Source organism: Somniosus microcephalus, chromosome 2 (assembly GCF_052327205.1).
Source record: "Somniosus microcephalus isolate GS21.2 chromosome 2, FLI_Smic_1.0, whole genome shotgun sequence".
Classification (NCBI taxonomy): Eukaryota; Metazoa; Chordata; class Chondrichthyes; order Squaliformes; family Somniosidae; genus Somniosus; species Somniosus microcephalus.
The window spans coordinates 360178358-360191164 of NC_140988.1; the positions used below are offsets into that span (position 1 = coordinate 360178358).

Here is a 12807-nt window from a genome sequence, read left to right on the forward strand (position 1 = left end):
TCCGGCCTCGGGCGACTGTCTGTGTGGAGTTTGCACATTCTCCCCGTGTTTGCGTGGGTTTCCTCCGGGTGCTCCGGTTTCCTCCCACAGTCCAAAGATGTGCAAGTTAGGTTGATTGGCTATGATAAATTGACCCTTAGTGTTAGGGGGATTAAAATGTGTGGGGTTACGGAGATAGGGTGGGATATGTGTTGGTGTAGGGGTTACGGGGATCGGGTGGGATATGTGTCGGTGCAAGCTCGATGGGCCGAAATGGCCTCTGTCTGCACTGTGGGGTTTCTGTGATTATGAAAGAAGGCTAGGTCCTGCCTGACTAACTTCTTCGAAGTGACAACTGAAGTGGCCTGTGGAAAGCCCGACGATGTGCTGTGCCTAGACGAAGGAAAGACTTGCATTTATACAGCGCCTTTCGGTAGTGTCAGCCATGGCTCAGTGGGTAGCACCCTCGCCTCTGAGTCAGAAGGTCGTGGGTTCAAGTCCCACTCCAGGGGCTTGAGCGCAAAAACCTAGGCTGACACTCAGTGCAGTGCTGAGGGAGTGCTGCACTGTCAGAGGTGCCGTCTTTCGGATGAGACGTTAAACTGAGGCCCCGTCTGCACTCTCGGGTGGACGTAAAAGATCCCAGGGCACTATTTCGAAGAAGAGCAGGGGAGTTATCTCCAGTGTCGGGGCCAATATTTAGCCCTCTCTCAACATAACAAAAAAACAGATCATCTGGCCATTATCACATTGCTGTTTGTGGGAGCTTGCTGTGTGCAAATTGGCTGCCGTGTTTCCCACATTACAACAGTGACTACACTTCAGAAAGTACTTCATTGGCTGTAAAGCGCTTTGAGACGTCCGGTGGTCGTGAAAGGTGCTATATAAATGCAAGTCTTTCATGACCTCAGGACATCCCAAAGTGTTTTACAGCCAATTAAGTACTTTTGAAGTGTAGTCACTTGTCTTTTGGCAGTCCTATATTACAAAAGTTGCACTTGGGTAAACAGAGGCTCTGTGCAGGCACTAGGTAATGCAGGAAACAAACACGGCAGCTAATTTGCGCACCGCATCGTCCCACAAACAACAATGAGCAGATAATCTAGTGATAACAACAAAGTGCTGGAAACACTCGGCAGGCCAGGCAGCATCCGTGGAGAGAGACTCCACAGACGCTACCTGGCCTGCTTAGTGTTTCCAGCATTTTGCTATTGTGATAACTTAGTGATGTTGGTTGAAGGATAAATATTCGCCAGGACACCGGGGAGAACTCCCCTGCCCCTCCGAGATAGTGTCATGAGATCTTTTGCGCCCCCCCCCCCCCCCCCAACCCCGAGAGGGCCTCGATTTAACCTCCTCTGAAAGACGGCACCTCGGTCACAGCAGCACTCCCCAGTACTGCACCGGCGATTCTGCTGGGATTATGTGCCCGAGTTTCTGGCGTGGGACTTCAACCCACGACTTTCTGTCTCTGAGGCGGGAGCGTTGCCACTGAGCCAAGGCTGAATCATTTTAAGCGGGTGGGAAACCTTTTACCATCTTTCTGGATGGCTGTACTAAGCTGGGACAAATGGCCTCGCCTTGTGATCTTGTAAATGATGAAACCTGTTCGGAAACCCTCAAGAATAACAAGAGAAAATATAAAAGTGGAATACTTGGCAAAAGCAACTAATGCACGGAGTAAAATGCAGCGAAGCGTAATTCGAAATGTAAAAAAACCCCACAAGTTGCCTTCCTTTTAAGAAGCCCACTAGATCAAGCAAGGTCCCAGGACACTCCGTGCATTTTTTCCCCCAGCTAGTTATGCACTGTAGGCAGTCTTGCCCAAATTTGAGAGATTTAAAGCTCATGCACAGCTGTGGCATGGCGTAACTTTCACCTGCCCGTGAGCCTCAATCGACCGCAGTATGACCCACTCCTGCTTTCACCAATACCGAGGCTCTGCTGGTGGGAAGAAATTCAGGAAATCACAGCCCCTGATTAAGATTGCGCTTCCAAGAAGTGACGAAGGATGTGTTGATTGGGGGGTTAAATGGAGTCGGGTGGGGAGGAGCTGCGTGTGGAGCCTGAACACTAGCATGGACCAGCCGGGCCGAATGGCCTGTTTCTGTGCTTCAAATTCTGTGTAATGAAACACTAATGGAAGGGAGCAAGCAATGCTGCCGGCAGTGGAGAGCCGCTTGTGATTTTTGTGCAGTGGTGAAGAGAGCAGTGAGGAAATCCACAGCAGGTCGGTCAGCATTTGAAAGAGTGAGCGAGATTTCAGCTGTGCCCCCCCCCCCCCCCCCCCACCCGTTGGTACTGATGAGCGAAGCCTGAGCTAGGCTGTCTTTCTGCGTCAGGTTGCTAACTGGATTTCTGACATTTTCTGTTTTGAATTTGTGGGTTTTTTTAATGCAGAATTTTGTGAATTTGAGACCACTTTTTTTTATTCGTTCCTGGGATGTGGGCATCGCCGGTGGGGCCAGCATTTATTGCCCATCCCTAATTGCCCTTGAGAAGGTGGTGGTGAGCCGCTGCCTTGAACCGCTGCAGTCCGTGTGGTGAAGGTGCTCCCACAGTGCTGTTAGGGAGGGAGTTCCAGGATTTTGACCCAGCGACGATGAAGGATCGGCGATATACTTCTAAGTCAGGATGGTGTGTGACTTGGAGGGGAACTTGGAGGTGGTGGTGTTCCCATGCGCCTGCTGCCCTTGTCCTTTCCTTTTAACAGTAAAATACTCTGAATTTTCCAACCCACTGAACTCTTGTGTATTGTATTATTCCTGACATTTCTAAACCCTCCCATCCCTTTTGCCCTGTTGTTCCAGGCATGTACAAGGGGCAGCTGTATATGCAGTCATCTGTTAGGTTATGCAACAAATTCCCGTTGATGGTGCCAGCTATTGAGGACCATGGGGACAATAACGCCATCGCCTTGCCCAACATAAGATGGAAGCCTCTAATCCGTAAGTTACTTCCGTACTGACGCAGGACTTGAATCGATTGACACGCAGTTACCTTGAACTTTGCTTTTCCCAGAAAATGCAGCTGTTGGCATTCCCTTTCTGAAGTGGTGATTTTTTTTCCCGGTACTTAGATTACATATTAATTATAGAATTATACAGAAACTGGCCATTTGGCCCGACTGGTCCATGCTTGTGTTCCACACAAGCCTCCTCCTACCGTACTTCACCTCACCCCATCAGCGTCTCCTTTTTAATCCTTTCACCCTCATGTACTTATCTAACATCCCCTTAAATGTATCTGTACTAATTCGCCTCAACCACTCCCTGTGGTGGTGAGTTCCACATTCTCGCCACTCTCTGGGTAAAGGGGTTTCTCCTCAATTCCCGATTAAATAAAAAGAGGTAATCAATCCCCAGCGTTACATTGTGACCAGTTAAATCTATTTAGAGGGGATTTGAGGAAAAACTTTTTCACCCAGAGGGTGTAGTGTATGTGCCTTTAAGAGCCCCCTGTGTACTGTAATGCCAGTAATGGCCACTCGGGCTATATAAGCCTGTATATTGTGTTGTATCAGTTAGTTCACCTCCAGACTTGGTTCAGTAAACACCTGTGAAACCAACTCCTGCCTTCAGTGTCTCTATTAACACACGAATACAACAGAGGGTGGTTGGAATCTGGAACTCTCTGCCTGAAAGGGTGGTAGAGGCAGGAACCCTCAACATTCAAGAAGCATTTAGATGAGCACTTGAAACGCCACAGCATGCAAGGCTACGGACCAAGTGCTGGAAAATAGGATTAGACTAGACGGGGCTTGATGGCCGGCATGGACACGATGGGCCGAAGGGCCTCTTTCTGTGCTGTATAACTCTGACCAGTCTGCGATACTAAAGTTTCCGAAGGAATCTTCAGTGAAGGCTTTTGATTTTTCTGAGGTGCACGCTGCCAGTTGGCAGTGTTGGCTTGGAATAAGCAGCAGCTGTACTCCCCATGCAGTACCTGAAGCCCGTGCCCTACAATAAACAGTTTGCGAATTAGACTCGGCTCCCCCTTCCCCACTCCACCAGCTGGCTCAACTTCCCATTCGTTCACTGGCTGCATCTCCCCAACTGCCACACCCCGCCGCTCGCTGGCTGCAAGACCTGTTCTCATCTTCCAGGTGGCAATCCCTCCCCTCCCCCAGGCTGACTTTTTCATCTTCAGTGGTTACCCCACTCTGCTTTAATTCCCCTTTTTCAGTAACTGGGCCCCCCCCCCCCCCCTTGACTGTGTATTTCCCATCCTTGCTGGCCGGCTGACATTCCCCTCCTCCGATGGTTGGCTGGCTGTCTCGTGCCACAATACCGTTCCTCTTCATCCCTCGCACTGAGTATTTCCTAGACAGACATAGTCCATTGAACAAGCCCTTTCCCGTGGGGGCCCTCCCACCACTTATCCTCTAAGTCTGATTTAACTGAAATTCAAATTACATTAAAAACATGGGAGTAGGCTGATTTTCTACCTCATCTCCACCTTCCTGCACATCTCTGGATTCCCTTAATATCCAAAAATCTATCGATCTCTGTCTTGAATATACTCGACGACTGAGCCTCCACAGCCCTCTGGGGTAGAGAATTCCAAAGATTTACAACCCTTTCAATGAAGAAATTTCTTCTCCTCTCAGTCTTAAATGGCTGACCCCTTATTCTGAGACACTGACCCGTGGTTCTGGACTCCCCAGCCAGGGGAAAACGGCCTCCCAGCATCTACCCTGTCGAGCCCTGTAAGAATTTTGTTTTATATCTACCATTCTTCTAAACTCTAGAGAATATAGGCCAAGTCTCCTCATACGACAATCCCCTCATCCCAGGCATCAGTCTGGTGAACCTTCGCTGCACCCCCTCTAAGGCAAATTGTTCTTGACTACCTTTGTGTAAGGTCACAGGAGATCAACTAGTAAATATGAATTATCCGGGCTACCACAACACCTGGGGCATATATTTTTGTTCATAACTTTTGGGTCTGATTTCATCGACTCTAGAGTTAGAAAAGATACAACTAATAAACTTCGGTTTCCCTCTTAAAATTGAGGGAGGGGGGAATTCCCAAGTGCCATTTAGTGCACATGTGTGCACTAGTATAGACCTTAATTTCTGACTGACTTGGGTGTGAACATTGACAGCATAGTTATACAGTTACAACATAGGTGTGTCCCTTCAGCTTCTACTTTGCTGTTCCAAGTCAGACCCACTCTCTTCAGTGAGTGTGTGGAGGAGGGACAAAAGAACAAGGATTGGGAAAGGGGTCAGTGTATTTGAGCAAGTGGAAACATCTTCAGACTTGCTTTTTAAGCCACTTCTAACATGAACAGGATTGGTATCTGACTCTTGCAGGGATTGGGGGTAATATTCTGGCATGGATAGAGGATTGGCTATCTAACAAGGCAGAGAGTTGGGATTAATTGGTCATTCTCGGGCTGGCAATCAGTAACTAGTGGTGTTCCGCAGGGGTCAGTGCTGGGTCCCCAACTCTTTACAATCTATATTAACGATTTGGAGGAGGGGACCGAGTGTCACATATCAAAGTTTGCAGATGATACTAAGATGGGAGGGAAAGTAGTGAGTGAGGAGGACATAAAAAACCTGCAAGGGGACATAGACAGGCTAAGTAAGTGGGCAGAGATTTGGCAGATGGAATACAATACTGGAAAGTGTGAGGTTATGCACTTTGGCAGGAAAAATCGTAGAGCAAGTTATTATCTTAATGGCAAGAAACTGGAAAGTACTGAAGTACAAAGGTACCTGGGGGTCCTGGTGCACGTAACTCAAAAGGTTAGTATGCAGGTGCAGCAAGTGATTAAGAAGGCCAATGGAATGTTGGCTTTCATTGCTAGGGGGATAGAATATAAAAATAGGGAGGTATTGCTTCAGTTGTACAAGGTATTGGTGAGACCGCACCTGGAATACTGCATACAGTTTTGGTGTCCATACTTAAGAAAAGACATACTTGCTCTCGAGTCAGTACAAAGAAGGTTCACTCGGTTAATCCCGGGGATGGACATATGAGGAGAGGTTGAGTAGATTGGGACTCTACTCATTGGAGTTCAGAAGAATGAGAGGCGATCTTATTGAAACATATAAGATTGTGAAGGGGTTGGATCGGGTGGATGCGGGGAGGATGTTCCCGATGATGGGTGAAACTAGAACTAGGGGGCATAGTCTTAGAATAAGGGGCAGCTCTTTCAAAACTGAGATGAGGAGGAACTACTTCACTCAGGGTGGTAGGTCCATAGAATATGCTACCCCAAAAAGCTGTAGAAGCTACATCATTACATAAATTTAAAACAGAAATAGACAGTTTCCTAGAAGTACAGGGAATAAAGGGTTACGGGGAGCGGGCAGGAATTTGGACATGAGTCTAGGTTCGGATCGGACATGGCCCTGTGGGTAGCGGAGCGGGCCCAGGGGCCGTGTAGCCTGATCCTGCTCCTATTTCGTGTGTCTAATTCTGTTAGATTCAGGAGATAGTTCTGTGATAGTAGATTGGCGGTTAGGATCAGATCAGCCATGATCTTCTTGAATGGCGGAGCAGGCTCGAGGGGCCGATTGGCCTACTCCTGCTCCTATTTCTTATGTTCTAATGTTCACACACAGGTCCTGCAGAGGGGTGGGTGGGTGCAATTTCCACATTGTCCACCAGGTGGTGGTGTTGCACCATTCTGAGGCGCTTGCATTTATACAAGACCTCGGGACGACCTGCAGCACCTCACAGCTTTTGAAGTGTAGTCACTGTTGTAATGCAGGAAATGCAGCTGTCAATTTGTGCACGGCAAGGTCCCACAAACAGCAGTGGAATAAATGACCAGATCATCTTTTTGTAAATATTGGTTGAGGGATAAATATTGGCCAGGACACCGGGGAGAACTCCCCTGCTTGTCGAATAATGCCGTGGAATCTTTGCGTCCACCTGAGATGGGAGCCTCGGTTTAACGTCTTGTTTGAAAGACGGCGCCTCCGAGAGTGCTGCGCTCTTTCAGTACGGCACTCCAGTGCCAGCCTAGATTATGTGCTCAGATCGTGAGTGGGACTTGAACCCGCGACTTTCTGACTCTGGGGTGAGTGTACTACCAACTGAGCCAAGGCAGACGAGGGACGCAAGAAGGTTGTCTACAAGTTGTCATTTAAAGTTTGCTTTTGTTTTAAGACTCGCCAGCTAGAACGCCAGCATTGGTTCGCTCTGATGAGCACGATAAATGCCTCAGTAACGACAGGCACTCGCACGAGGAATATAGCAATGGAGCTTTGTCAGTTTTGCAGTATCCATACGGTAAGTGTTCTAACGCCTCTACTGAGCACCTTTATCTTGTGAAGTGTACATTAGTCACGACCACACCACTCGCAACAAATTGGCTCCCCATTATACCACTCCACTTTAGTTCCCATCTTTTGTCAGTAACTATGCTTTTCAGATCTCCTCAATTTTAAGGTGCTGTACAGTCTTTACAGGCGTGTGTACAGTTTGTGCTCGAAGGCGTGGGCATGAAAGGCGGTGGTTTGCATGCTTTCCTCTGCAGTCTGGGGGCTAACGAAAACCTGAAGGTGCAGTTACATTATTGGGAGGTTGCCCAGAATCATTGAAACATAAAATTCTTAGAGGGCTTGACAGGGTAGATGCAGGGAGGATGTTTCCCCAGGCTGGGGAGTCTAGAACCAGGGGTCACAGTCTCAGAATTTAGGACTGAGATGAGGAGAAATGTCTTCACTCAGAGGGTGGTGAATCTTTGGAATTCTCTACTCCAGAAGGCTGTGAATGCTCAGTCATTGGGTATATTCAAGACAGAGATTGATAGATTTTTGAATATTAAGGGAATCGTGGGATGAGGATAGTGTGGGAAAGTGGAGATGATCTTACTGAATGGTGGAGCAGGCTCGAGGGGCCAAATGGCCGACTCCTGCTCCTATTTCTTACGTTCTGATTTCAAGTGTTTGTCAAGCTTGATTAGGGTAAGTCCCTAAAATATCACCTGTGTGTTTTCATGCCCAAAAAGAAGCATTTTAAGATTAGAGAATGGTTTAGTTTAAGACTAGTGTGTGGTTGTTTTTGCCTTTTTTTTTTGCACCCTCCCTTTCCAGTTGTCTCCCATTCTCTCTCTCTCTCTCATTGCTGAAGCTCTGTTGGGGTGCAGTTCCATGAGTGCCGGTTATCACTTGCTCACGTGGGCCTAGACTCTGAACTTTGGTAGTATTTTCCATCAGGCGTCTTAATCTTGCCATGGCGCGCTCTCAGTTTCCAATCACGTTTGTACTCTGTCTTTACTCTCGGCATCATACGGTCGTGTAGTGGTTATCTCCCTTGCGGTCCAGAGGCCTGGACTAAATTTGGAGAACGCGAGGTCAAATCCCACCACTGCAATTTGAGAATTTGAATTGGATTTTTAAAGAAAAAAAAAATCTGGAAATCATTGTTCCCTTTTAAGCTGCGCTCTGGAAGCCCCGTGCTTTTAAATGGAAAAAACGTGCACGTGCGGAATTTTGAATGGGCTGTGCAGCCCGGTTTAAAGGGGCCGCCCCCCCCCCCCCCCCCCAAATAATTAGAGGGTGCTTTGCATGGGAATGAAATCTTGGTAAGTGACCATGAAGCTGTTGGATTGTCGTAAACGAGTTCATTAATGGTCCTTTAGGGAAGGAAACCTGCTGTCCTTGTCCGGTCTGTGTGCAACTAGAGTGCCACACCCTTAACTACCCTCAAGTGGCCTAGCAAGCAAGTCAGATGTATCGCATCTGCAGTTTCGGAAGGCCCCACCACCAGCTTCTCGGCAGCTAGGGATGGGCAATAAATGCTGGCCCTGCCAGCGACACCCACATCACGAGAATTTTTTAAAATTTGTTCCTGGGAGGTAGGCGTCTCTGGTAAGACCAGCATTTATTGCCCTTGAGAAGGTGGTGGTGGTGAGCCGCCTTGAACCACTGCAGTCGGTGTGGTGAAGGTACTCCCACAGTGCTGTTAGGGAGGGAGTTCCAGGATTTTGACCCAGCGACTATGAAGGAACGGCAAAATATTTCCAAGTCAGGATGGTGTGTGACTTGGAGGGGAACTTGGAGTTGATGGTGTTCCCATGCGCCTGCTGCCCTTGTCCTTCTAGGTGGAAGAGGTCGTGGGTTTGGGAGGTGCTGCCGAAGAAGCCTTGGCGAGTTGCTGCAGTGCATCTTGTAGATGGTACACACTGCAGCCACGGTACGTCGGTGGTGGAGGGAGTGACTGTTTAAGGTGGTGGATGGGGTGTCAATCAAACAGGCTGCTTTGTCCTGGATGGTGTCAAGCTTCTTGAGTGTTGTTGGAGCTGCACTCATCCAGGCAAGTGGAGAGTATTCCATCACACTCCTTACTTGTGCCTTGTAGATGGTGGATTTGTCCTGCTTTTTGTGGACAGGACATTCCTGGGCAGTTTTCCACATTGTCGGATAGATGCCAGTGTTGCAGCTGTACTGGAACAGCTTGGCTGGAGGCGCGGCTAGTTCTGGAGCACAAGTCTTCAGCACGATAGCCGGGATGTTGTCGGGGCCCACAGCCTTTGCTGTATCCAGTGCACTCAGCCGTTTCTTGATAGCACGTGGAGTGAATCAAATTTGCTGAAGACTGGCTTCTGTGCTGGTGGGGACCTCGGGAGTAGGCCGATATGGATCATCCACTCGGCACTTCTGGCTGAAGATGGTTGCAAACGCTTCAGCCTTGTCTTTTGCGCTCACGTGCTGGGCTCCACCATCATTGAGGGTGGGGATATTCATGGAGCCCCCTCCTCCCATTAGTTGTTTAATGGTCCACCACCATTCACGACTGGATGTGGCAGGACTGCAGAGCTTTGATCTGATCCGTTGATTGTGGGATCGCTTAGCCCTGTCTATAGCATGCTGCTTCTGCTTTTTAGCATGCATGTAGTCCTATGTTGTAGCTTCCCCAGGCTGGCACCTCATTTTTAGGTACGCCTGGTGTTGCTCCTGGCATACTCTTCTACACTCCTTAGTGAACCAGGTTTGGTCCCCTGGCTTGGTGGTAATGGTAGAGTGAGGTATATGCCAGGCCATGAGATTACAGATTGTGCTGGAATACAATTCTGCTGCTGCTGATGGCCCATAGCGCCTCATGGATGCCCAGTTTTGAGCTGCTAGATCTATTCTGAATCTATCCCATTTAGCGCGGTGGTAGTGCCACACAACACGATGGAGGGTGTCCTCGGTGTGAAGTCGGGACTTCGTCTCCACAATGACTGTGCGGTGGTCACTGCTACCGGTACTCTCATGGACAGATGCATCTGCGACAGGTAGATTGGTGAGGATGAGGTCAAGTAGGTTTTTCACTCATGTTGGTTCTCTCACCACCTGTCACGGGCCCAGACTGGCAGTTATGTCCTTCAGGACTCGATCAGTAGTGGTGCTACCGAGCCACTCTTGGTGATGGATATTGAAGTCCCCCACCCAGAGTACATTCTGTGCCCTTGCTACCCTCAGTGCTTCTTCCAAGTGGTGTTCAACATGGAGGAGTACTGATTCATCAGCTGGGGGAGGGTGGAAGGTTTCCTTGCCAATTCTTAACCTGAAGCCATGAGACTTCATGGGGTCGATGTTGAGGACTCCCAGGGCCACTCCTTCCCGACTGTATACCACTGTGCCACCACCTCTGTTGGGTCTGTCCTGCCGGTGGGATGGGACATACCCAGGGATGGTGATGGAGAAGTTTGGGCACATTGGCTGAAAGGTATGATTCTGAGAGTATGACTGTCCGGCTGTTACTTGACTAGTCTGTGGAACAGCCCTCCCAATTTTGGCACAAGTCCCCAGATGTTGGTGAGGAGGACTTTGCAGGGTCGACTGGGCTGGGTGTGCCGGTGCCGAGGTCGATGCCGGGTGGTCTGTCTGGTTTCATTCTTATGTTTCGTAGTGGTTAATTACAACTGAGTGACTTGCTAGGCCATTTCAGAGGGCAATTAAGAGTCAACCACATTGAATTGAGGAAAACCCCCAGTACCTTCAGTAGAGCAGCAGAGGGCGCCAGGAGGCCAGATACTGCATGGCAAGACTTGTCCTTTTTTGCATTTGTTTTTAACAAAAAACAAAATTGCACTGAAGGGAATGAGCGAGCGCAATAGCAGCTCATGTGGGTGTGCTGACGTTGGCACTGATTGTGCTTCTGGGTAGAGCCGAGACAAACTGCTTTGGCGGGGACTTTAATCAGCGTGCTGGCATAACACAAGACTCCAGATAGGAGGTCCAGATCCTCAGGAACTTCTCGTGGTCACCAATGGAGAGTTGATGGTGTCCCCATGCACAGATCTACAATTGCAAATGTTGCACCGAATCGACTGAGGTTTAAACACATGGGCTTTGCTGTGAGAAAAGTGGAAGCTTTAAAGTTGGGTGGTGGTCATCCCTTTAAGCGGTGCAGCTCCTGCGCAGCCGGCGCGACAGCTTTTAAACTGGGAAAAACCGCACACAAAAAAAATTAAAGGGCACATTGGTGGTTCTGTCCTACAATTAATGAGATCTGTAAACCTCCTCGTAATCCACACAGGAAATAACCCCCTACTTAAATGCAGCCTGCACGACCTGTGCAGATAGAATAAAACCACTTTATTTTCAGTAAAGAGCTTTTCTTTTCTCTTTGTGCTTTGTTGCCTCCAGTTGCACGCTGACTGCGTGTCGCGGGGTCATCGGGTTAAACTCCTGAACTGAGGAAGAAGAGCGGGTTAGGAATTTGTTCGGAGTGCGGAATGCTTTCTCGAAGGGATCAGTTGAGACAATTACTTATAGGGGAATAGTGGATAAATATTCCAAGGAAGATGTATGGTAGTGGGGCAGGAAGAGCAGGGCAGTGAGATGGCTTTGGATTGCTGCAGCCAAGAGCTGGCACAGACGCAATGGGCTGAATGGCCTCCATCTGTGCAGTAACCCTCTGCAGTTCTACAACTCTAGCGCAATGAGTGCTTTAACAACTACCACTTTACATTTATATAGCGCCTTTAACGTAGTAAAACGTCCCATGGACTGTTATCAAACAATTTGACACTGAGCCACATAAGGAAATATTAGGACAGCAAAGGGGTAGGTTTTAAGGAGTGTCTTAAAGGAGGAAAGTGAGGTTTAGGGAGGGAATTCCAGAGCTTGGGGCCTAGGCAGCTGAAGGCACGGCCGCCAATGGTGGAGTGATGAAAATCGGGGATGCACAAGAGGCCAGAATTGGAGGAGCGCGGAGATCTCGGAGGGTTGTGGGGTTGGGACGCGGGGCAGCAGAGTTTTGGTTGAGTGCGAGCTGACGTTACTGTTGCTGATGAACGCCTGTCTGCGTTTGTGTTGCCAGACAGCGGTTTTTATCTGCCTTACTACAAGAGAGAGAGAAACCGGCGCGACGCGCAGATTTCCATCAGACACTTCGCCTCCTCGAGGGTGAAGAAGAAAGTGAAAAGCAAAGACCCCGTTCTCCTGCTGGAGTGGTGGAGGGAAATTGCCGGCGCCATCCTCTTCTGTGTCCTTGCAACCATCTACATTGTTCGCAAGCTCGTCCGGCACCCAGCTTCAGTCAGAGTACGTGCTGCCAGTCAGTCTCTTTATACACCTTCCAAAAATGTTCTGCTTTTAATTCATTCCTGGACTAGTCCACTCTGGATAAATATGTACCTTTTTTTTAATATTCAGGTCTAGCCTTGCTTAACGCATCCATCCCTATTGTATAGAATCCGCTGTCACTTCAAAGTATTCTTGCTGTTCTTCATGCGACTCATTAAATAATTTCTGGGTTTTGTCTCGCTCTAGTACTCGCTTCTGCAAAACTATTTATCATTTAATGAACGGCTCAGTCAAGGTATGTTGGTAGGTGGCTGAGGATATAAAAGGTCCTAGTCTTCGAGACATC

General features: G+C 48.6%; 1 protein-coding gene across 1 annotated transcript in view; it reads left to right on the forward strand.

The window, feature by feature from the left end:
• The window catches only part of eif2ak3 (eukaryotic translation initiation factor 2-alpha kinase 3), a 68939-nt gene that overhangs the window by 21952 nt on the left and 34180 nt on the right, over positions 1–12807 (forward strand). Inside the window, exons 6-8 of the mRNA XM_085975540.1 lie at positions 2790–2927; positions 7108–7230; positions 12256–12479. Coding sequence (XP_085831666.1) covers positions 2790–2927; positions 7108–7230; positions 12256–12479 — 485 coding nt within the window. The remainder of the gene's footprint in view (positions 1–2789; positions 2928–7107; positions 7231–12255; positions 12480–12807) is intronic.